Below are 26064 nucleotides of genomic sequence, written 5' to 3'. Positions count from 1 at the left end.
TTTGAGGCCAGCCTGGTTTACAGAGCAAGTTCCAGGACAGGCTCCAAAGCTACAGAGAAACTCTGTCTCGAAAAACCAAGGAAAAAGAAAAAAGAAAGCAGGAACTAGCTCAGCTTTAAAAAGTCGGGGACAGCTTGGAAGTGCTTCAAAAACCATCAAAACCAAGGGTTTCCAAATCCCGCAGAGCATAAAAATGGACGACCCAGACCATGCATTAAAATAAGAACCTGCCGATTGCTGTGAGTTCGAGGCCAGCCTGGTCTGCAAGAGCTAGTTCCAGGACAGCTACAGCTAGTGCTGTTACACAGAGAAACCTGTCTTGGAAAACCAAGAAAGAAAGAGGGAGAGAGGGAGGGAGAGAGGGAGGAAGGGAGAGAGGGAGAAGGAGAGGGAGAGAGAGAGAGAAACAAAAACCCTTTAACTTCCAAAGTAGAAGCTGTGGAATGGGACCTAAACACCTACTTGGATAATTCTCCTAGGTGATGTAAATTCAACTCCTCTGCAGCCCTTTTATGGGTAAGAAGACAAGGCCCCAAGTCGTCACCACAGGGCTCTCTGGATTGGGGATTCATTCTGGTGTTTTCGGTGGAGCCCCAAGGTCTTTAGAGGCCTCTGCTATATTATTTTTAGGAGGGTGAGTGGCAGATGCTCTGCTTTCCCGGGGTTTTCTGTGTCCAGGAGATGTGACCTTTCTTCGCGGTTCCCTCCCCACAGGAAACGCCCGGCCCCTCTTCAAAGAGCAGATCTAAAGTGTCAGCGGCTCCTCCGCAGAGGCATCTCTAGGAGTGCACACCCACCAGTCCGCTAGTCCCTCCTCTCCCACTAGCCACCCCCAGGAAACCAGGGGAGGAGCATCCCTCAGGTCACGCCTCCAGGACTCCTGCCTGGAGTGTTCCCGGAAGCTGACGTCTTACCCTGGTGGAGCTGATTGGCTGGTTGCAGTCTTGGGCTTTGCGCGGGGATTTCTGGAATTGTTTTGGGCTTAATTTGCATAAAAGAGCATGGCTGGGCCGTGTCTTCTCCTGCGCGAACTGCAGGGCCCCCTGAACCCCTGTAAAGATGAGGAAGAGGAGGACTGTGCGCAGGAGGATGAGGAGGATCAGGATTCGGAGTTTGTGGACGCCGAGGAGCTCTGCAGTGGCGGCATCAAGGCGGGCAGCCTCCCTGGGCGCCTCCGCGGTGAGCGACCGTCAGCTGGGCCGGGTTTACAGGGTTCTTTCGTTTTTCACTGCTCCATGCCCGGCGCCAATCGCGGTTGTCAGGTAGACCTGTGGCATGGCTTAACATGAAGTAGTAACAGTGATAATGGCAGTGACTCGGAGCACATACTATGTTAAGCTTGCCTTTTATGTATATGCTATCAGTTAATGTTAACAGTTGTTGGAGGTAGTTCTACAGTCGAGGAAATAGATGTGGTGCCCGTATCTCCACCCAGAAACAGAATTTTTATTTTTCCGAGACAGGGTTTATCTGTAGCTTTGGAGCCTGTCCCGGAACTCGGAACTCGCTTGGTAGACCAGGCTGGCCTTGAGCTCACAGAGATCCGCCTACCTCTGTCCCCTAGGGCTGGGATTAAAGGCGTGCACCACCACTACCCGGCCTTTTTTGTTTCCTCTGTTTTTCAAGACTTGGTTTCTCTGTGTTACAGCCCTGCCTGTCCCAGAACTCACTCTGTAGAACACGCTGGCCTCGAACTCACTGAGATTCACCTGCCTCTGTCTCCCAAGTGCTGGGATTAAAGGTGGGAGCTACCACCACCCGACTCAGAATCTTTTAATTATTATACTGGTCTGCTTGACCTAAAGACGGAGCTGTTCTTTAGTAACTGCGCGAACGAAAACTCACAGCTGTGCATGCACACAAACACACAGACACACACACAAACATACACTTACATTTCTATACATACACTTTCCAGCACATGTACACACACATATCTGTACATACATTTACACATACATATACACAATACACACTTACACCACACACATTCACACATACACATACATATACATTCATATATATACATACACTCATACATATACATCTACTCACATTTACAAATACACATATACATACAACACAATGCACATATGCATACATACATACACACATACATACATTCACATAAACACTCATACACATACATGCACACATGTATATATACACACTTACACATATACATAATACACAATATACATACAGACACACATGTCCATATATTTACACACGCATATATATGCATACATATGTACCCATATACACACACATAAACACATTGTATACACACATTCATACACACCCACATTCATATACACGCATGTCCATACATTCACACACATACATTCATACACATACATACACCATACATACACACATATACATACGCACACTATATTTGCATGAACTAGTGCAATAATAGCTGCTGATCATGTGTGGCTGCTGAAACATAGCTAGTGTGATCGAGGAGTCGGATTTTAAGTATTACTGGATCTGAATTTAAATGAAAAGGGTTGCGTGTTGATAGAAGTGCCACTTGCTATCCTGGTCAAGCGTTTGGTCCTGGGGACACCCCAGGGAGAGCAAATGATGATGTTGCCGTCTCAGCGGAAACACCACTCATGAATGAGGCAGCATTCTCTAGTCACAGAAGTACCCACACTTAGTATGTAGAAGGAATACCAGACAGCACTTGGAGAAGTGGTAGGCTTGGGGTTCAGAGCAGGTTTGCTAAAGAAGTGAGCTGAACTGAGCTCTCTGGTGAAGGTAGGGACTGCCCAGGAGAGGCAAGCACAGCTGAGGGATCTGAGCCACTCCTCAGAGGGAGGTGCCATGGCTAGTTCTTAGAGACCCACATAAAGGCCAGTAGCGGCTGAGGCGGTGGTGGTAGGTAGATGGGATTTAGAAGAACAAATTTATGGCTTGCCCTGCGCTTGCTTCCAGAATGCATAGTTGGAGCTGTGTCCTGTTGTAGACAGGGAGTCAGAGAAACAGACTGCTAAAATGCAGTGTTGGAGGCAGCAGGAAGATGTCTGTATGGGGTGCTGCCTGTGTGGATGTGTGAGGGGATTAGAGAGAGGGAAATAGTAGGGGAACCATTGCCAATTTCGTGTTATCTTCTCTCTTCCTTTAGTTTCTATTCCTGATGAAAATACTGGAGAGAAATGTACCGTGTCTGGACGCTTCCCACTCACAGGTTCATGGTGGCAAGTGAAGGTTCGGGTTATAAAACCTCCGCGATCCAAGATCTACCAAGCTCAAGGGTTTCCATCCTACTATCTGCAGTCTGATATGTCACCTCCAGGCCAAAAACACATCTGTTCACTTTTTCTTAAAGAATGTGACTATGAACGCAGAGATGATTTTATAAAATGGGTAGAGAAAGTGTCAAGCTTTAAAAATCTAAACTTTGAAAATCTACGGGAAACATTAAGAAATTTTGACAGACAAACGGGACAGAAAAACAAAAAACAATCTACACAGAATGAGCAGGATGCGGTGAGATTGCCTGTGGAGGAATCATGTAAGTATGACTTTTATTAGTGAATTTTTGCCTTCCAGACATTGACTGACTGGAAGTGCTGCAGCTGCTGGTTCCTGGTGTATCTTGCATGGCACAAACCGAGGCTCTTGGAGCAGAAAATCTCCATAATATGAAATGCTCTATAATACAAAGCTTTCTGCGCATGGGCATGATACGATAGGTGACGTTTCTCATCCATTTACACGAACTCTGATCATCCACAATATTATTAAAGTATTTTTACAGTGTTATTTCTAGCCTATGTGTTTAAGATGCATATGAAAAATAAGTGGGTTGTATATTTAGGCTTGGATTCCATCCCCAAGCTTTCGTATAGGTAAATATTCTAGATTATGGAAAAAAAAACTCCAAATATTTCTTCGAAGCACTTCAGATACAAAATTCAGAAAGTCTACCTCCAGCCTGCAGGCTGTATGTGGGCAGGGAGGCTGTGAACGTGGCCCATGGTGACTTAGTGACCTTTCTTAAGACGGGAGGTTTATTTATTTGTTTATATCTGTAGCTCAGTTATTGGTTTTCAGTTGTGACTTTCTTAGGTGACAGTGTGTTGCAGTGTCTAAAGTTTGGCCATGCCTGTGTCCTCTTTGAAGTCAGTTTGATGAAAACATTATATTACATTTGGTGGACTGCCAGGATTCTATTCGGTGATCTACAGGTTTCTGGAGATCCCACCTCGAGATTGTGGTTCTGTTTCTTGACTTTTGAGTTTATGGAGAGTACTGAGTCAATAAGATAAAACTCAGCTGTTACTCTTTCTAAGACGACTAAAGAGAAAGGAAAGCTTTGGAATAATCTGTTTTAAAAATATTTCAATTCTAAATGACTTAAAGTAGCTTTACACCGTGGTTTTCTCTGGACATCCATAGACAGAAGGCTTTTCCTTTTTTGGTGAAAGCAGATGAGATTTGCATCACACCAAAATGGCTCGGAGGACAGAAGAACCCTGGTTACGATTGGGAAAGTAGCGGTAAAGGTTAATGAAGAAATGGCTTATTTTTGTGCTTAGTTTTAATGTTAACCTAATAGGATGCATCAGAGGATTTTAAAAATGATTATATTGCAAACAAAAGACTAAGAAGCATTAAGTATATAATAAAAAACAGAAAGTTTGGTGTTGATAACAAAGAAATCATCTTGTTAAGAAGAGTTCTATTAACCTTCATAGTGATTCAGCTAAATTGAGTAGTCTTTCTGATTTAGGTGTCTTCAGCTGGTTGTGGAAAGAGAAAGCTCTCCCCCGGTTTGTCTTTCTGGTCTCACTGCTATGTTTTGCCTTGTTCTTTCTTGATCCCCTGCAGTCCCGTTTGTAAGTGTAATGACAGCTTTGCAGTTCCCAAAAGTCATGGAGTTCCTTCCAACGCTTTTTCCTCGACACTTCAAAAAGCTTATCAGCTCAAGTTCTGCAGAAGTGTTACAAAAGATTGATGACATCTTGGGTACTGAGCCATGGAAGCTTGGGTTCCGTAGAGTAAGTAAGACATTCGTTCAGCATTTAGTAATCTTGTGTAAGGTAGAGTTCTTCCACTGTGGCCATGTTTGAATTTCTTTCTGCTGAGAATATATGTGGATTTAGTGTTGGGTTTTTCTCCTTGGGTGTCATAAGTCGACTTTTGTCTAATAAATGTCTTAGTTCTATGATTCTGACACAACTGTGAAGTTAATAAATAACGAAGTCAATTGATTAATAAACAGAAACCAACATAGCGAAATGTATGGCATTCAGATCATCACTATTGATTTAATCATGCAATGTGTTATGATATAACATACTTTTCTGTCATTCAGTTGTCATTGTGTCAGTCTCATTGAAGACAAATGTCCTTTGGGCTTTATTGAGTCCATTTGCTCTGCAGTTCAATCTCCCATTTCCTAGTGTGACTATTGAAGACTTATATATCCCCAGGGCACATCCCACTGTTAGCTGCTTGTTAATTGGCCCAATAACACCCTTAACAAGTCCATATTTATTCTTATTGTTAGAGAAGAAGAGTTGAAAATGGCGCTTGAAGGCCTGGATGGTGTTAGAATTAAATGTGATTCTTAAATCTTGGTAGCTATGACATGGTTTTCCAAATGAAAACACAGCTGAATAAGTTTAACGATTAGGAGAATTAAGAGATAGATCACTGCCTCCCAAGCCAGCATGAAAGTAGAGCTGTTCTTGGACGGCCTTCTCCAGAAAGCCCTTAGACTTAGCGGCATTCATCGGGGCTCAGGTCTCTCCTCCCCTTCATGTTAGTATCTAGAAGTCTTAAGTGTATCCAGTCTCTTTTTGGTGGGAAGAGTCCTATCTGGGGAATTTAAGCATAACTTACTTACTCCAGTGTGCTAATCTTTTCTTCCTCGAAAAACACCAATCTTTGGAGCTGCAGGCCCATTCTGAGAGTCTCGTTGGCATTATTTGAAAGGCACCATCTCCAGCTGTGTCGCTTTCTGGGATAGTGGGGCAGTGTTTGCCTTGTGAGGGAATGCTGGGAATGGAGGCCTCAGAAGGGCGGAGCTGAGAGATCCCATGGTGAAGTGCCCCTTTTGCCATATTTGGGAAGAATTACTGGTAGACAAGAATTATTGGTAGACACATGGAAAACCGAGCAAGCCAAGAAAATGAGGCAACTGTTCATGTCCCGATATGTGCAGAGGCCCCTACAAAAGTGCTGTCAATACAGAAAGCCTCTCCTCTGGGAATCATACTTACATGATAAACACTGACTTCATTGGGCTGATTAACTAGATGTGTGCTACAACTTTTTTCACAGATAAGAAGCCTGTATCAAGGTGATGGCACAAGCTCTTATAAAGCCTTTCCATTGTAGAAATTTAATTTTTTTGTGGTTTTTTTGAGACAGGGTTTCTTTGTAGCTTTGGAGCCTGTCCTGGAACTAGCTCTTGTAGACCAGGCTGGCCTCAGACTCACAGAGATCCGCCTGCCTTTGCCTCCCTAGTGCTGGGATTTAAGGTGAGTGCCACCACCGCCCGGCTTCTTAAGGTGTTTTTTAAAAGTCAAAAAAAAAAAAAAAAAAGGTCAGTGATACGTACAACGTGGAAGTCAATTCTGGAAGAAGAAAGTGTTAGTGATGTTGTCTTTAGGAGACTTGGGAAAGAATAAATCAGGGGATTCCTGTGTGTGTATATGTGTGTGTAGCATTGCCTGACATTGAAAATGATGATTTGAAAATTATAACTGCTTAACTGAAAAAGTTAAAAAGACACGGATGTATGTATGTAACCTTTTCTCCAAACTTTGTGGAAATACTTATTTCTAGAGCTTGAAAAGGCTTAAGCCAACACAGTTTCAGCTGTAGTTATAGCTATCGCTATGTATACCTTGTATGAGGCATCGTGAGCTGTTTCCCTAAAGGTAACCTACCGGGAGATGAATCTCTTGAGCTGCGAGGCCAGCTGGACCGCGTTCAGTCAGTGTCCCTCCCTGCTGCAGCTCATGACTATGCTGCACAAGAATGCATTGGTCATATATTCTAAGCTGAAGCAGATATGTAGAGAGGACGGGCACACGTGTGTTGAAGTAAAAGACTTGACTTTGGCTGTGTCAGACCACATGCCTTTCCAGGAAGCATGCGATTCTCTGGAGTTCATGAAGAACCTGGACGTGGTGACCTATGAGAAAGACTGTGTCTTTCTTTCCGAACTGTACCAGGCCGAGCAAGGCATTGCCTCCTCCATCTGCGAGCTGATGAACAGACCCCCGTGGCGTTTGCAAGTGGATGTGAAGCACGTCCTGGCGTCAATTTGCAACAGCAAGGCCAAAGATTCAGAAAGCGTGGAGGCCGTGGAAGAAGGTGAACCGGAAGAGGCGGGATTAGAGCAGAGCGAGAGTCTTTCTGCCCCTCAGGACAGTGGTGACTGTGTTAGGAATGATGGCGGACCTGAAATGAACGCAGAAATAAATGATGTGCCACTGGATCAAGATCAGGTGGCCGCCCTGGAAATGATTTGTGCCAACGCTGTGACCGTCCTCAGCGGGAAGGGCGGCTGCGGGAAGACCACCATTGTTAGCCATCTTTTCAAGCACGTGGAGCAGTTGGAAGAGAGAGAAGTGTGGCAAGCTTGCAAAGATTTTGAGGAAGACAGGGATGCCTCAGAAGAATGGCTTGCCTTTCCTAAGCAGAGTCCAGCAGCGGAGGACAAGGCTGTAGAAGTTTTGCTCACGGCGCCTACTGGGAAAGCGGCTGGTTTATTGAGGCAGAGAACTGATCTTCCGGCTTACACGCTGTATCAGGTAAAACCTTTGACGTCTTTGTGTGTAGATAAAACGTTTCCCTGAAAGCATCTTTGCTTCTTATTCAGAGGTAATCAGCTTGTAAGGTTTTTTTTTTTTCTTTTTCCTTCCACTGTGTTAGACTGCTGTAACTTGTACTGGAGACGAAATTTAGGGTCTTGTACCAGCCAGGCAAGCTCTTTACTACTGACTCCCATTCCCAGACTCAAGAGTTTGTAAGCCCCTCTCCCACGGGGGTTTTTACATTTTATTTGTTAGTACAGTATCCCGCTGCCTCATCCACCCTCTCGCATCCTCTCCTTCTACCATATCAGGCCCCAGGAGCCTTGCCTTTGCTGCCTGGATCCTTTAGACTTAGCTAAGCAAAGAGTTTCCCCCACTGCTTGGACTGTCCTCAAGGTCCCAAAGCTGAGGTTTACATCACTGATTTCAGCTGGGCTATAGGCAACCTCTTCCCTGCTGTCCGCTGAGCCTCCCCCAGCTCCTGTTTGGTGAGTACATGCCTTAGATATTTAAACACCATGTTAGGTACGTCCAGCCAGGCCAGTTTCTCCTTCGCTATATTTCCTCTAAGCTGTGTCTCAAGCTGCTGCTTCCTGGACTTGAATGGACTCTGCCCTTCTGTGACTGTTGCCGACACACTCCTCTTCTCTCCGTGACTTCGTTTGGATCAGCTCAGCCATGATCAGGGTGAAATTCTATTGAGAAGGAGGTGCTTGGTGGTTTCAGGCTCTTTTTCTGGCTGTCTGCCCTCTCTCTTACCACCTAGATAGACAGTTGTCAAGTTAAACCGCACACTATTGTGAACGACGCCATGCCATCTGACTTTATTTCAGCCAGTCCTGCTGGAGACGGTCACCTTCCTGCAAGGTATCCATGTTGAATAGGCTACCTGCCCGATGGTCACTTGATGGCCATTTCTGTCATCAGACCATCTTTCAAAGTCCCCCACTGCTCATCTACAGGGTTCGATACTCGCCTCAGAACGATTCTCCCATGGCTAATAGGGTTGACTGTTTCTGTTAAATGTCTCCTGGGTCCTTATTGTAGAGTAGCTGACCATTTAGAGCAGTGAGAATGGACAGAAGCTCTGAAGGAAAAGCGGGAGACTGTGTGCTTCATTGGAAAATCCTTGTCATGAACAAATGCCAGTGGAATCATAGTGTATACCTAGTGATGTAGTTTAACTCCCCGCGCCTGGATTTCTCATGAGGACTGGTTACGCGCATGTCCTTGCTTCCTGGAGTGCTGGAGATGGAAGGAAAAGTCCCCTCTTATAGAATGAGAGTTCCATGGAGCTGAGCACCCTGTTCTCCACTATATTTCTTTATCTCTTCCGGCTAGCCGATAGTCACCTTCCAGAGATTTGAAATGATTTCATATGGTTGCAAGAATGAATACTTTACTTGGTGAGAGTTCCTAACTGTCATGTTATGTGTGTTATGAAGAACTCTAAAGCGCTTTGGAGGCTCAGGTGAGAAGGGTGTTTTATTTAGGGCAAAGCTCTCCGGATGCACTAGGGAGGGTGCCCATAGTATGTAGGGGGTTTGGCATGACTTACTGATTGGAATGTAATCTATGTATTGTAGAATGATTGAAATAACTCTAAGGACAGGGAGTTTGAGCTGTAACAGGTATTTTCCATTATCTTATTAAATCATTTACATTTTAAAAATAATCATATGATAAATACTGTTAGCTGAATTGTTCTTATTGGTGCTTTTACAGTGTGGTGGTTAGAAGTTTGGAATACTTGAAAGGGATTTAGTAAAGAGAAAAAGGATTGGAATATTTCAAAAAGTGAAAAGAAATAGAGAAATTTCTCCATGTAGAACAATGGGAGATGTCTTTTTTTTTTCTGTTGTTTTTTGTTTGTGTGTTTCTTTCTTTTTTCTTTTCTGTTTTTTTTTTTTTTTTTTTTTTTGCAAGAGAAACTGTGATAGAAACTTATTTATTAAGTTAAACCCTAGGCTCACTGGGAAACTATTTTTTTTAAAACTGTTTGAGCCTTATACAGTTTGAATTTTTTTTAAATTCCCCTTTTTGTTCATTCATCTCTTTATATGGTATGTTCTGCCCATTTGCCTTCTCCTTATGTTTTATCCCCCCTCACCTGTCTGTCACAGAAGCTTTGTTTTTGAAACCACATGCTTGCTAATTTCTTACCTGATTTTTTTATATATATACTTTACTTACAGGTCAATTATAGCTTCTATTATTGGAAGAAACTTAAGGCGGACAAGCCATGGAAATTCTCTACAGTTCGCGTTCTGGTTGTGGATGAAGGAAGTTTGGTGTCTGTCGGAATCTTCAAATCAGTTTTGAAGTTATTATGTGAGCACGCCAAACTTTCTAAACTGATAATCCTTGGTAAGTTAAAACACTGCGAGAGTCTCCACATTCAGAGTGTGCTGTGTCGTGGATGCTATTCCAGGCTTCAGCCTGTTGGTGGTGGCAAGTGTTTTTCACAGCCCATTGCACAGCTATGGGTTAGTAAGGCTGCCTGCTGTCCTTCCCAGCCTGGGCAGGTCTTCTACCCAGTGTCCCAGCCAGCGAGGACGAATGAGTATGGCTGCGGTAAGTTATTACTCATTGTTTGAGTAATTGCTGTTAAAACAGTAAAAATGTCAGAGTCAGACTAAATCAGGATATAGATCATTTGGAAATAATAAAAAGTCTGAGTTATAGACCACTTTACAGTAATTTTATGTTTCTAAGCTAATAATTCAAATTAGGCTTTGCCAGCCTCCTAATCGGATGAGATTTAGTTAGATTCTGTAGAGGTTTAGTGATCAGTCGATTCTCTGGCTTAATTGTAAGGAGCTTGTATAGAAATACTATTTATTTTCGGTATTTGGGGATGTTTGATAAGCAGACGATTCTGTTAAATCTTTAGCATTCTCCCAGTTATCAGTCTATTCTTTCTTTTCTCTAGAGTTTGCCTTTTTGTAGCACACTCTGATCTTCAGTAGTTTAAAGCATTGTCATTTGGCGGCTAGGGTTTGTCTGTTTTCACATCAATTCGGCTTATGCATTTTCTGTTTAGTGGGCTTGTCTTATGCAGTGAGCCATGGCTTCCCCAGGTTCTGTGTCACGATGAGTCAGACTGAATCACTGAGCACCTACAAGATGTCTGGGGTCGGATTTTTAAACATATTCTAATGTATATTTTCTTAGTGGTTTTCCTGAGTCACAGTTAGAAAGAAGATCGGTTAAAAATTTGTCACCTTATTGTATATTCACACAGAATTTTATGTCGTATACAATTCAGTTGTATTTGAATGAAATACTTGTATTGAGAACTTGAAATACTTGTATTGAGAACGTATATTGCATTTTTATCAATCAATCCTCCATTCTTTCTCCTAATCCTCTCAGGATATTTAATATTCTTAAATAATTTTAGATAACGACTTCAGAGACTTTTTTTCTACGTCACAAAAAGTCTACAATCATACTCTCAATTGGTAGGATAAAAATAATCTCCACATTGTAGAATCCTAGTTAAATCTGATCATCTTCATGCCCCTTCCTCTCTGTAGGTGACATTAGACAGTTACCCAGCATTGAGCCTGGCAACATGCTGCAGGATGTTTTTGAGACTCTTAGGTCAAGAGGGTGTGCCATTGAGTTAAAGACAAACCACAGGACAGAGTCCCAGCTGATTGTGGACAATGCCACCAGGTATGAGCTAATGAAGTTCCGGAATTTTGTCTCTGCTGTATTAGCAATAAAGTGTTTGTTTGTTTAAAGCCCTTGAATCAGAATGATTTAGTACAATGCTTTATCGTGTCCTTTTAGTAAACCTGTTCTGTTCTTTTACCATAGCCTGTTGGCACAGTTAGAAAACCAAAGTCAGGGCTGGAGAGATGGCTCAGTGGTTAAGAGCATTGCCTGCTCTTCCAAAGGTTCTGAGTTCAATTCCCGGCAACCACATGGTGGCTCACAACCATCTGTAATGAGGTCTGGTGCCCTCTTCTGGCCTGCAGACATACACACAGGCAGAATATTGTATATATAACAAATAAATAAATAAATATTAAAAAAAAAAAAGAAAACCAAAGTCAGTGTCTTTCATTACTGGCCCAGCATAAACTATGGTTAACATTTAGGAATGGATATATTTCTTGACTTTAGAAGTACATATGTCTGGTTCTTTGTATCTATGGGTTCTATATCTATGTGTGCAACTCAACAGAGATTAAAATATTTGAAAAAATTGCACGTGCATCGACCATGTACAGATTCTTCGCTGTGTGATCTCCCTGTCGTGATCATTTACATGGCCGTAGGTATCATAAATCATCTACAGATGATCTAAAATAAACCGGTAGTATGTACATTATATGAGACTACCATGCCATTTTTCCTTCAATAATTTATTTAGTTTTATTTTATGTGCATTGGTGTTTTGCCTGCATGTATGTCTCTATGTGTGAGGGTGTCAGATCTTGGAGTTACAGGTAGTTGTTAGCTGCCATGTGGGTGCTGGGAATTGAACCCAGACTGTCTGGAAGAGCAGTCAGTGCTCTTAACCACTGAGCCATCTCTCCAGCCCCCTACCATGCCATTTTATATATGGGCTTAGCATCCACGTGTCATCAGAAGATTCTGAAAGGCAATACACAGGGATGGCTGTATGGGAATTAAAGTTGTGTTAAGCCTAGAATCTGGACCTATGCCCAAGGCAACAGAGACTTGGAAATGAGTCTTAAATTCAAAGGAGAATTGGAAAAGAAATTTCTGATAATTTCTGTGGGAGAAAAAGCCCAAAGCAGAAAAGGCAAATGTAGGATTTGACTCTGAGTTGAGCCCTGGAGGCCCACAAGGCATGTACCCCTCAGTGGAAGGACGTTCTCTTCCCCAGTGTTTCTATAGAAGCTTTTCAGGTTTCTTTCAGGGCTCGGGTGTTTGCTTTCTCCATATTCAGTATGGTAGAGAATCAGGATTATTACTGTTCTGTGACTTTTAAGAAGATGTTAAAATCTCTAGGTGTAATGGGACCATGGAATACTAAGAGATGGTTTTGTTCACTGGGTCAAATTTTATCTTTAACTTTGTTTTATAAATTCTGTTTTTGCTATGTGTACATTTGCTTGGTTGTATGTCACCAGGACCTTGAACATATCAAAACATTCTGAGTAGAATAGTGGGAACAGTAGGATTGGTAGGGATAGGGTAGTTATTGCAGACTTCTGTCAAAACACTAAGAATAATTGGATATTTAGTATTCTTTTTCTATAGCTTTTTTTTTTTTTTTGCTTATACCTAAAGGCTACCTCAGTCTTGTTAAATCCTTTTAAAGTCTGTCAAACGTTCAGGAAACGAATCAGTTAGAATTTGACTTTCTCTGGACTTGGGTGCTCTTCTTAGCATCCCGTTCCGTGTTCTTTTCTTCAAGCCGTGGCTATGCCACCGCTTTTAATTTCATTACATCCTCCAGTATCTCTGACCTATGGGTCTCTATGACATACCAGGGAACATGTGTTACAGGTCCTGGGCCACAAGCCAAGCAGGAAGTCCATGTTGATTGCTGGAAACATGGCCAGCAAGAGCAGCCAACTCCTTCCAGGTTGTTTCAACACTTCCTGGGGCGTGGCTGAGGTGGCACAGAAGGGCATCTCACCTCCACACCTCTGTCTTCCTTGGCCATGGCTGAAGGCATCTCACCTCCACACCTGTTTTCCTGGGCCATGGCTGAAGGCACAGAAGGAAACTGTCACCTCCACACCTCTGTCTTCCTGGGCGTGGCTGAGGGTGGCACAGAAGGACATCATCTCACTTCCACACCTCTGTCTTCCTGGGTGTGGCTAAAGGCACAGAAGGGCTTCTCACCTCCATACCTCTGTTAAGTCTGTTGCTAGACTCAGTCAGAGGCTCTGTTACTGTGAGGCACCCAGACCTTGCCATGTCCTATGATAGCTGGAAAACACATGACAGAAAGAAAGATGAAGAGGCAGAACCAGTAGGCAGAATCAGTGGGGTGCCTGACTCAACCGGGCGAATGGGAGCATACGTACGATCCACAGAACACCAAACAAAGGACAGGCATATAGCATAGCATGAAAGGGCTACGTTTAGTGTGAGACGACTGCCTGCAGACATGCATTCCAGGACCCTGCGTTCTGCATATGTGGCCTTGGGGACCCAGGAACCTTGACTCCATCTTCACTGCATTTCATGAACTTGACTCGGTCTCATCTCTCCCCTGGGACTCGAGGCAAAGACCTGCTTCTTATGTATTTAGTGGTCTGGTTCTCAGCATGGGGCATGGCTCATGGTGTGATCATTTCTTTTCTGATACTTTTAGTTGGCTTTTAGTGGGGGAAGTGATTGCTAAATACAGTACTGAAATCTTACAGTATTCGTAGTATATTATAAAATGAATTGGCTGCTGTCTGCACCTGCCAGGCTCTCTCTTCCCGTCTTCCACTAACTGGTATGAATTAATGTAAGGGCATTTGGTTGCTTCATACACAAAGACATTTGTAAGTGATAATGCTTATATATATACATATATATATGTGTGTGTGTGTATATATATCACCTATATGATATACATATATGTTTATCTTTAATTTAAGAATCTCCAGGCGCCAGTTTCCCAGATTTGATGCAGAACTAAATACCTCTGATAATCCCACGTTACCCATCTCCATTCAAGATAAGACATTTATTTTTGTCAGACTTCCTGAAGAGGATGGCAGTTCTCAGTCATCGAACGGAGAACACCGATCTAGTAAGTGTTGATATAGACTTACATGTATTTTAGTTTTGTGATATTGTCATTAAATGACTAGTTATGTATTATCAAATGCTAAAGGTAGGTATTGCTAGTGAAAGATGGAGCACTGGAAATAGAGCAGCTTAAGGATTGTCTAAAGCAGGTGACTCTAAAGCAGCAGTCTCAGCCTCCCTAATGCTGTGATACAGTTCCTCATGCTGTGGGGACCCCCAGCCATAAAATCATTTTTGCTGCTACTTCATAACTGTAATTTTGCTGCTGCTATGAATTGTGGTGTACATATCTGTGTTCTCCGATGGTTTTAAGTGAGCCTTGAAAGGGTCAGACGAACCCCAGAGGGGCTGTGACTCACGGGTTGAAGACCACTGCTCTGGCCCTTTGAGAGGGAACTCTCGACACTGTGTAAGGACTCTCATAAAATACTTGAGAAGTCTGTCAAGTGGCTGGAGATGGCCTTCTTTACTGAGTCTTGGCAATCCAAATCTCTTTAGGAGAAAGTAAGTCTTATTTAATGAAATTTTCCTATTACTTTCTGGGAGTATATTTGTGAAACTGTGGTTACCATTAAACAGGTAAATACCATGTGTAATTTTGGGTATTTAATGTCAGCTGTCAGGGCTGAGAAAGAGCATGGGATGTGGCATCTTCTCCCTTGAGCACATGACCCAAGTCACTTCAACATGCGTGAAATAACAATCAAGATTTGGTGCCTGTGATACTGCAGGGACATCCATATTAAGAATACTTACAAAAAAAAAAGAATACTTACATAAATACTATTAATATCATTAACTTGCATATGGTAAATAATTTTATTTGAATATAGTTGTCTTGGTTGATTTTGTTAACTTGACACAGCCTAGAAGCTCTGAGAAGGGAATTTCAGCTGAGGAATCGCCTAGATCATCAGTTGGTCCGTGGGCATGTCTGTGGGGGTTTGTCTTGATGCTCATCCATGTGGGAGAGCTCAGGCCACTGTGGGTGGCACAGTCCCTACGTAGGTAGTCCTGGACTGTAGAAGAAATCTAGCTAAGCAAGAGCCGAGTGAGGCAGCAAGCAGGATCCTCCATGGTGTCTGCTTGAAGATCCTGTTTGGCTTCCAGCTCTGGATTCCTTCCGTGATGGGATATGCCCTGTGAATGAGGCTCATTCCTTCTTCCCTAAGTTGCTCACAGCAACAGAGATGAAGGCAGAACAGTAGCGAGGTTCTTCTGGTCTTGATTTAGATTCAAAACCAATTTAGCAAACTTTAGGGCTAGCGTATCCTCAGGGCTGGATGAGGAATGATTTAATTGATTCTTCTAAGAACTGACTATAGCGGGCACAGTTCTCACAGACACACCCTTTACACTCAGTCACCTCCCCTAGCAACCGACTTGACACACAGCTTCAGAACATCCAAGTCTGTCCGCCGTTGTGTGCATAACCAATCCCATCATTCATGTTAGTTTTATCTAAATTGGATAATAAGATGTGTATTTTGTGAGCTGGTTTTAATTAAATATGATAGTGAACGTGTCTTCTCCAAAAGCTTAGCTAACATAGGTACTAGTACAAATGAGGAAAGCAGCTGCTGGCTTTTCCTAACTTGCTCTCTTCGCAGCTCTGTATAGCATATCTCAAGCACTGCTTACCTTGGTTCTGTATATTAAAGAGAATGTACCTTAGTTTGAGTGAGTTCAGGCCTCCTGTGTTCACCCTCCTACTCCTGGCATTACAGGCCTATGGTGTCATGCCCCACTCAGGAGACAGTTCTCTTAAAAGAAAAACAAGTTGTCCATTTCCAAATGCTGGCAGCTTAGCTGATTGCCCCTTTTAATTAAAAACTTTTGGTGGAAAATTAGCCTCTTCTTTCCGAAAATTGGTTAAATATTCCTTGGAGAGGCAAACAGCATTTTCTCATTAATAAGTTATTGAGTAAATCGTACCCACTGTTAGCCTGGGATAAAACCGGACTCTCTGAACATAGCAGTCAATGAGGACTACTGAGAACTCAAGAACAATGGCAATGGGTTTCTGATCCTACTGCACACACTGACTTTGTGGGAGCCTAGGCAGTTTGGATGCTCAACTTACTAGACCTGGATGGAGGTGGGGGTTCCTTGGACTTCCCACAGGACAGGGAACCCTGATTGCTTTTCGGGCTGAGGGGGGGGGGGACTTATTGGGGGAGGGGGAGGGAAATGGGAGGCGGTGGCGGGGAAGAGACAGAAATCTTTAATAAATAAATAAATTAAAAAATTAAAAAAAAACAAAAAAACAAAATACAGAGACCCAAGACGGGATCCATAACTGGGCCGGAATTTCAGAGAGGCTAAAATGTGTTTTAAAAATCAGTAAAATGGGGGCTGGAGAGATGGCTCAGTGGTTAAGAGCATTGCCTGCTCTTCCAAAGGTCCTGAGTTCAATTCCCAGCAACTACATGGTGGCTCACAACCATCTGTAATGAGGTCTGGTGCCCTCTTCTGGCCTGAAGACATACATGTAGACAGAATATTATATACATAATAAATAAATAAATATTTTTAAAAAAATCAGTAAAATGCACAGTGTATGCGGATCTGTGAGACAGGGAGGAGAACGAGGTGCAGATTAGGAGACTTGGAAGTTTCTGCTCTAGCAAGCCAGGCATGACTTGGGGCAGTGTGAGGTCAGCTATTTTCTGGAGAGTATCGTTTCTTCACTGGAGAAATGAAGGTCTCTGTGAGCAGTTGGCTTTGTCTTTCTAGAGCTGAGTACCACGGTACTCCATGACTCAACTGCTACTAGATGAGACAAAATCCTGCAATGTGCCTGTCCCCCTACCCATCCTTTTTTTTTTTTCTTGAGGCAGGGTCTCATGTAGCCTAGGCTGCTGTTGAATTTACTATATAGCTGAGGCTGGCTTTGAACTCTCTATCCCCCTGCCTGCCCCCCCTGCACTAGCATAACGGGCATGTGCCCTATGCCCAGCTCTCTGATCCAGGTGTGGTTTTTCTTTTTGTAGTTGTTGTTTTATAGACTAGGGTCTCATGTCCATGATTAAGAGGGACGGCCAGGTTAGACATGCTGAACCTTTCCCGGTAAGACCGGTGCTCACAGATTATTAGAGATGGGTTGATCGGGATGTGAGAATTAGCCTGTAAGGGCTAGAGCTAAAGGGCCAAGCAGTGTTTAAATGAATACAGTTTGTGTGTTGTTATTTCGGAGCATAAGCTAGCCAGGCTGCCGGGGTGCTGGGGATGCAGCCCCGCCGCTCATATTACTACATCATGTAGACCAGGCCAGTTCCCAAATCCATATATATCTTTGAACCTCTGCTCTTGTGTTGGGGATCAGGAGTAGGTCAGCCACCATGCCCAGTTCATGTGGTAATAAGGCTTGAACACAGTGCCTTAGAACTGCTAGACAAACCCTCTAAACTATATCCCTTGCCCACTACTCTGAGTTTTACTTTCCTGTGAGGCACGGTGACTTTTTTTGTACCGTTGCTGAGAGACGAGAGGAGAGCTGCCTGCCAGTGGACAGTGTGGAAGAGTATACGTGCAGAACACCACGGTCAACCCTCTGACCTCTGCCCCTTTGGAAAATGACTTTCCCAAGCCTTATTTTCGCCCTCTCGGATGAGTGCGGTTAGTGACCGCACCACATAGCCGCTGGCAGGGTATGAACACCACTAGAGCTCTCCCTGCTCCAGGCCGAGGATTTAGTGGCTGGATGATGGGAGGGCTGGACAGGACAGGAAGGCGGAAGTTGAGGGGAAGGTGGGGCAAATGTCCTGTTAGGCTCGTGGCCACTTTGAGCCGATGTAGAGATACCTGAATATTTTAAGTTGGCATACACCTGCTAAGACTCAGAACCGAGTATGGTAATATTCGGTTTATATGATGTACTATTTAACTTATAGATTTCAACTCCAACTGACTTACCATGTAGCAGTAACTCCAGGGCTTAAGCCTTTCTCACGTTCTTCCCACTGCCCTGACGCATGCCGACAATGACGTAGATGTTCCCACGGTGGCCTTGTATTTCATGTGGTGAGATGTTTTGTGTGGAAGTAGCATTACAATTTGGCGATCTTTTTCTCTTTGCCAGATTTATATTCTGCGATTAAAGCTTTGCTCCAAGGAAAAGACTTTGAAAACGCAAAAACATCACAGTTCATTGCATTTAGAAGGTAAAGCTCTTATGCTGTGTTAATATTCTCTCTCCAACTTTTAAACGTCATCATGTTTTAATGTACATCGTGCTTAGGGGGAGAAACTTGTAATTTTTCAGTTTTTTATTTATTAATTTATTAATTATTTATTAAAGATTTCTGCCTCCTCCCCGCCACCACCTCCCATTTCCCTCCCCCTCCCCTGGTGAAGTCCTCCTCCCTGTCAGCCCAAAGAGCAGTCAGGGTTCCCTGCCCTGTGGGAAGTCCAGGGACCACCCTCCTCCATCCAGGTCTAGTAAGGTGAGCATCTAAACTGCCTAGGCTCCCACAAAGCCAGTACGTGCAGTAGGATCAAAAACCCATTGCCATTGTTCTTGAGTTCTCAGTAGTCCTCATTGTCCGCTATGTTCAGCAAGTCTGGTTTTATCCCATGCTTTTTCAGACCCGGGCCAGCTGGCCTTAGTGAGTTCCCGATAGAACATCCCCATTGTCTCAGTGTGCATTCTTACCCTGAAGTATCTTTTCATTAGCCATGTCAGAAGGTATCCACAACAGGGCTGTTTTTTATCAAGTGTACTCTTACAGGAAATGTGAGTGGAACAAAACTTTATGTGGAGATAAAAATTATAAAACAGGGGCTGGAGAGATGGCTCAGTGGTTAAGAACACTGACTGCTCTTCTAGAGGACCCAGGTTCAATTCCCAGCACCCACATAGCAGCTCACAACTGTCTAAAGATCCAGTTGCAGGGGATCTGATACCTTCACACCAATGGACATAAAATAAAGTTAAATAAACCATAAGAAAGAAATACTTAAAAAAAATAAAAATTATAAAACACTTTTTTTTTTCCAGCTGGGCATGGTGGTGCATGCCTTTAATCTCAGCACTTGGGAGGCTGAAACAGGCAGATCTCTGAGTTCGAGGTCAGCCTGATATACAGAGTGAGTTTTTCAGGATGGCCAGGACTACACAGAGAAACTCTCTCTCAATAAAACAAAAGAGAAACAAACAAAAAACCAAAATACTTTTTCCTCGAGAAAGTTGTGGAAGCATCTTAAGGGATGTACTCTAGCAGCAGGGGCGTGTGCTAGCATGCCTGCCTAGCTGGCGCAGAGCCCTTAGCTCCATTCCCGGTTCACAACAACAGCAATTAAAAACACAGCGGCCCAGGGTATAATTGCTGGTGGACATCAGCCAGTGTGTGACTGTGTCACTGAAGTGACTCTGGTTTTCATGTGTTCCAGGCAAGACTGTGACCTCATCAATGACTGTTGTGCTAAGCACTACACGGACCATCTCATCAAGTGAGCACCCTCTGACTGACACCTAGGGGTCATTTCCCAGGGCCTGCGCCACAGGCTGTGTGTGGAGAACCCTGTTTGAGTGACCAGAGGAACGGGAGTGTAGCTGAGTCACCGTGCTTACACATTAACAAGTGAATTCATGTTGCTTGTGTTTGCCAGCACATGTTCATCACTGGGGTTGTGTAAAATATAGAAACCCCTGTCACAAAAAGCAGTTGGGTGGCCCAACAGAGGATTCAGAATGTGCTTGGTGGTCAGTCATGGTCCTAGCAACCTTGCCCTCATCAGGTAATTTTATCTTTCCATTTGTGTAAGCAAAACTGACTGCACAGGAGACCCTAGAGGATGGATGAGGAGCAGCATGAAGAATGAGCCCAGTGCGTTTGCAGTGACAGGCCCATTGCTGCTCTTCCCAAGAGTGGTGCGCAATTATTAAAAATGGAAATATGAGGAAGTTCTCTTGTAGAATGTAGAGAGAGGGTAATTTGCATGAAAAAATAAGGCTTTCGGTTTAGAAAATGGACGGACCAGCGCAGCCATACCCGTGTCTCTAACTGGAGAGAGTTTAACTGGGCCAAAGGGTTTAAGGTGACAAGAGGTTGAGCATAAAATAAGCAGGTGACAGCTAGGACAGACTGACCTCTTGCCCTTTGGAGAATGACGCAAAGATGTGTGCACGTGACTTTATCAACTCTGGGCGGAGTGCGTATCTAGGTGAGGTGAAGAGGGACATCTGTAGTTTCTGATGGTGTGTGATTGCTTCCTAATACAGAGACCACAAGAGAAGGCTCATCTTTGCAGTTAATGATAAAATCTGCTGTACCCGGAATGCATACCTCGCAGATTTAATCCCTGGCAAGGTCCAGAAAGCCAGTGGGAAAGGTTCCGATGCTGCCCCCTCCGACGCTGTCCCCTCCGATGCTGCCCCCTCTGGTGATCCCCCTTCTGATTTTGAAATCATGCAGGATTTTGAAAATGGCATTCGACTATGCAATGGGGAAATATTTTTCATCACGAAGGTAAGTCTCAGGTAACAATGTTTGCCAATTAGAGTTTTTTTCTAAAGCCTTCGATTTCATTCAGGATTTAATCACATCGGAGATGATATTCTTGTTCAATGTTTCTTAGAAATTTTTATACATCCTCCTTCAAGATGTATATTGGTCTGTAGGGTTTTTTTTTTTTTTTAAAGCAGTGTCTTGATCAGAATGCAATGGAATAATTGGAAGCATTGGGAATAGTTGAGCTAGAAAGCATTACTTTAACTTTTTTTTTAATGAAAGGTATGGAAGGAAAACTTCTTTGTGGTAAGGTTTGACTAACAGGTTAACTAGTTGTAGCTTCAGTGTAGAAACTTTAGTAACGGTCTGTGCTTCTTGTGTAGCCCTCTCCCATGCTTAAAATACCCTGAAAGGGCTGGGAGGGAAAGAGTGTGGGAGGTTTCAAGGGCCAGAAGTTTCTATTTCTGCTCATTGAAATACTCAAATGTGAAGGCATTCAATTAAGGATGGATTTGAAGCCTTTTCAAGTCTGTTGTTGTTGCTCCATTCTGGGTATCGAACCCAAAGCCTTACAAGTACTGTCAGCCCCAAGCACCTGGAAATTCTTAATTTGATGTAGAATGCTTGTATTTGTGTTGCGCCCTAAGACTGTCTTTATCACATACGTGCATGAATGTATGCAAAGTTTTCTTTCAGGATATAACTGATATAACTTTCCAAGCAAAAAGACTTTTGACCATCAGCAATGAGGCTGGTCTGGAAGTGACTGTGGACTTTGACAAACTGGTGAGACACTGTCAGATAAGACACGCCTGGGCTCGGACTGTCCACACTTTCCAGGTGAGAGCAGATGCTCACACAGCCACCCCCGTACACCTGCTTGTGTTAGTACGTTTTTATCATCAGCGTGACAAAGTGCCTGGCGAGAGACGTTGAAGGAGGAGTTTCTTGCGACTTATAGTTTGAGGGTATGGGCCCTGGTGGCGGGGAAGACAGAGCAGGGGTATGCGGTGGTTGGTGACGTTTCATCCATAGTGAGGAAGCACAAGATGAAACTGCTGCTCAGCTCTCTGTCTCCTTCTCATCCAGTCTGGGATCCCAGCCCATTGAATGATTTCCGCCAAGTTTAGAGTGGGTCGTTCCACTTCAGTGAACACAGTCAGAAGCTCCCTCATAGATGTCCGGAGATGCGTCTTCTCTGTGTCTGTTGGTCTCATCAGGGTTAACTGTAGCTTCACCACAACACGAAGCCCCCCAGGCTGACAGTCAGGGTTAACTATAGCTCAACGCAACATGAAGCCCCTTGCCTTGTTTTCTTTTGCATTTATTTTGCTGTTATTAATTTGAACTTTTCCCCACTGTCCTGGTTTCCATTTTGCCGTTTTGCTTCGGCGTCTGAGTGCTGCTTTCCCACGTAGGACGTGCACACAACAGGTCGCTGAGCTGCCTTCCAGCACAGGAACGCTCGACGCGCTTTGTTCTCTTCTGCGCGCCCTGCGTTTTGAAACTGAACTCGAGTCTCCACGTGTGTGAGGAAGGCACTTTAGCTGAGAGCCATCTCCCAAGCCTTTATAGTCTGTTAATACTCACATTGTCTTTATGTTTGGCAATCAGAGTTCTTGCTTGACTATAATTCATTTCATATATAGTTAGATTTGTGTGTGCACATACGTATGTGTGACTATATGTCTCCTGTGCTCGTGTCTGTGTCAGATGCGCTCATGCATGTGTGAGCACATGCGTGTGGTGGGCAGAGGTTAATATCAGGTGGCCTCACTAGCTCCTCACCTGCCCTTTGAGACCCTAATTAAACCTGAAACTTGCTAACGTGGACAGACTGGCTAGCCCACAAGCCCTGCAAGAGTCTCTTGTCTCTGCTTCACTAGTACTGGGGTTACAGGCGTGAGCTAATTTATTTTTCTGCATGGGTACTGGGGATCTGGACCAGATTCTTATGTTTGTGTGACTGGCACTCTACTGATAGAGCCATTCTCTAGCCAATCTGTGTGTGTGTGTGTGTGTGTGTGTGTTTACCTTTATGCGGGCATACATGGTGTCTATACATATTTATATATTCTCCTGTTATTGGCTATTTTATATATCCTTTTTCTTTGCCATTATTGGCAAACACATTCCTGATGTCACTCCTGAGCTCAGACTCTTGGGCCATGACATATACTCTGGAGTGGCCCCTGTGTAACATGTTTATACGTAGGTTTGTAAAGTCATTTCAAAATCTTTGGTCAGGGAAATTGTAGCACTCCGTGTAGTCTTTACAGTTTGTTTTGGTCACCAGAAGCCAGTTGTGGCCCTGTGGAACCCAATGTTGGTAACGTATTTAGCAGTCAAGAGTTTTGAGATAATGAATAAAATGGATTCTGCAGGAAGAGTGGATGGCGTGTAGACCCACTGGCCGGGTAGAAGGACGAGAGAGTACCATAGTATTGTGTATGTGTGTTTGTGTGCACGAGCATATTTGTGTGTATGAACGCAGGTATTCTGGTGCCGCTGTGCATGTGTGGAGGTCAGAGCAGTCTCTTGTCCTTGGTCATCACTGTTGAGATGGGATCTCCTTGCTTTTCCTGCTGTGTCCACCAGGCTAGCTAGGTGAGGCGTCTGGTTATTCATACATTTTCACTCGTGAGCCATCTTCCCAGCCTCGTCCCTGAGCCCACCCCACTGAGTTGCTGTGCTAAGTCTTCCCACTGTTTTTACCTCTCAGGGGTCCGAGGAGAACACAGTCGCCTATGTACTGGGGAAGGCAGGCCGCCAGCACTGGCAACATGTCTACACTGCAGTGACGAGGGGCCGCTCCAGAGTGTATGTCATCGCCCAAGAGTCTGAGCTTAGGAGCGCCATCAGGAAGGGCAGCTTCCCCAGGAAGACGCGTCTGAAGCACTTCTTGCAGAAGCAGCTCTCTAGCGCCTGTGCATCCGCAGCTGATTTCCCATCCCAGCCCTCAAGCCCTGAAGTTGGAGGGACCCCCAGCTCACAGTCTCCAGCAACACCCCTCCGGAGAACCCCAGACAAGAGAGCTACTACAAATCACGCCAGGGGTGAAGCATCTGCCGCCAAGGAGAAGTTCGCCTTTGATAAAAGATGGCTGTCAAGTTCCTTTAACGACATGGATACGGATGAGGAGTCCGAACAGCCTAGGGGGTCCAAAAGAACTGGCGATGGCTTTCCATTTGATGAGGAAAGCCCCAGTAAATTATCTGTGGTAGGAGCGATGTGTCTTTATGTTCATGTTCCCTTTAAGTCTTGCCATCTGCAGTGTGCCTGGTCAGGACTGTGTATTTCTGTTAGGGTGTGACTGTGTCTGCACAGGACTGTGTGCTTCTGTTACAGAGTATCACTGTGTCTGCACAGGACTGTGTATTTCTGTTAGGGTGTGACTGTGTCTGCACAGGACTGTGTATTTCTGTTAGGGTGTGACTGTGTCTGCACAGGACTGTGTGCTTCTGTTAAAGGGTATCACTGTGTCTGGACAGGACTGTGTACTTCTGTTAGGGTGTGACTGTGTCTGCACAGGACTGTGTACTTCTGTTAGGGTGTGACTGTGTCTGCACAGGACTGTGTACTTCTGGTAGGGTGTGACTGTGTCTGCACAGGACTGTGTACTTCCGGTAGGGTATCACTGTGTCTGCACAGGACTGTGTACTTCTGTTAGGGTGTGACTGTGTCTGCACAGGACTGTGTACTTCTGTTAGGGTGTGACTGTGTCTGCACAGGACTGTGTACTTCTGGTAGGGTGTGACTGTGTCTGCACAGGACTGTGTACTTCCGGTAGGGTATCACTGTGTCTGCACAGGACTGTGTACTTCCGGTAGGGCATCACTGTGCTGCAGAACCCTTAGGCTGCTGTGTCTCACCTCTTCCAAAGTCTCCCTACTGTGTCCTCTTGGTGCTGGCCCTTTTCTCACCCTTCCTGAGGTGCTCCCACTGACGGATGGATTGATGGCTGACTGTCATATTCTGTGAGAAAGCTTCCCACTCTGTACCTGCCTTCCTGTCCTCCCTCTCAGTTATCTCTGGCTTTGCAGGCTGCAATCACGCTGTTGCCACAGCTCTCTTCCACTGCCTGCTTCCAGTCTTCTCACACACTTCTGGAGCCTTTCCTTAGGTCTTGCTCTTGGCTCTTCCTTGGCTGTTTGTAGTTTGAGTATGGCTACTGGTTCACGGTCTCTTTCTCTCTGTTCACGTGACCTTAGTCTGTGCTGACGTGAGAAGTGCCCTCACTACTCCACTCCATTTCCCCTGCTTTCCTCCCACACACTCCTTAGCTGGGCCATCTCTGAAGGCCTTGAGGACATACTGTATTCTCACAGTTTCAATCATCCCCTTTGCCTGGGTGTTTAAGTGGCTGCCATGATGTAGGCGCTGGGAACTCTGGGTAAGCAAGTAGAGATTCTTATTCACACATGTGTGGGCTGCAGGCAAGTTAGGAAGTAACTTCATGATTCACTCACTGAAGAGAGTCCAGGAACCACTTCCTTTGTATCTTCATTCCTAGAAATAGGCGTTGTGGAACCATACAGCCTAATGCCTTTGTCTTGGTTCTCATTTCAACCCCCTTTCTCCTAGTGTGACTGACACCCCATGAGGTAGCTTTTTGAGAAACATCCCTGCTCTGCCTAGGTGTGGGTGTTTCCCTCACTGGAGGTGATTGGTTGTCTGCCCCCCCCCCCATTGCCTTCTCACCACATCCCCCACACTCCACTCCCTTGGGTGCTCAGCTGTGTTTTTTGGGGTGAAGGCTCAATGTGCCTCTCTCAGTCTCGACTAGCTCCTAGCACCGTGGGATTTCTTACTGTTACCTCTCGGCTTCAGTCAATCTACTGCTTTTGTTCACCAATTCACATTAAAGGAATCAAAGTTGTTTCTTATCTCTTCCTTTTGGCTTTTATATTTTGGAGATGTAGCCGGCAACCGGCTGACTGGATGGGAGAAGGCAAATAAGAATACTCCCAAAAGTCCCTGCCTTCTGGCTGAAGCAGTTTGGGAAATGGCCGCAAATCCATTTACTGAGCTCAAAAAGATACAAGACCTCGTCTGAGGAAATAGCATGTCTCCTCCGGCAGGCAGTAATAGTT

The 26064-nt window shown here is 44.3% G+C and overlaps 1 protein-coding gene across 1 annotated transcript; it reads left to right on the top strand.

The window, feature by feature from the left end:
• Positions 1–1001: 1001 nt before the first annotated feature.
• Positions 1002–24332, top strand: Helb (DNA helicase B). The gene is made up of 12 exons (XM_041675771.1): positions 1002–1179; positions 3134–3523; positions 4843–5012; positions 6903–7781; positions 9980–10151; positions 11324–11465; positions 14366–14520; positions 18601–18682; positions 19911–19970; positions 20743–20989; positions 21668–21811; positions 23694–24332. The coding sequence occupies exons 1-12, from the start codon at positions 1002–1004 to the stop codon at positions 24282–24284; spliced, it is 3210 nt and encodes a 1069-aa protein (XP_041531705.1). The 3' UTR covers positions 24285–24332.
• The last annotated feature ends 1732 nt before the right edge of the window (positions 24333–26064 follow it).

This window comes from Microtus oregoni, unplaced genomic scaffold (genome assembly GCF_018167655.1).
Source record: "Microtus oregoni isolate MIOR12 unplaced genomic scaffold, Mior012 000001F_ref0000356, whole genome shotgun sequence".
Classification (NCBI taxonomy): Eukaryota; Metazoa; Chordata; class Mammalia; order Rodentia; family Cricetidae; genus Microtus; species Microtus oregoni.
This window is presented reverse-complemented; position numbering and strand designations above follow the sequence as displayed.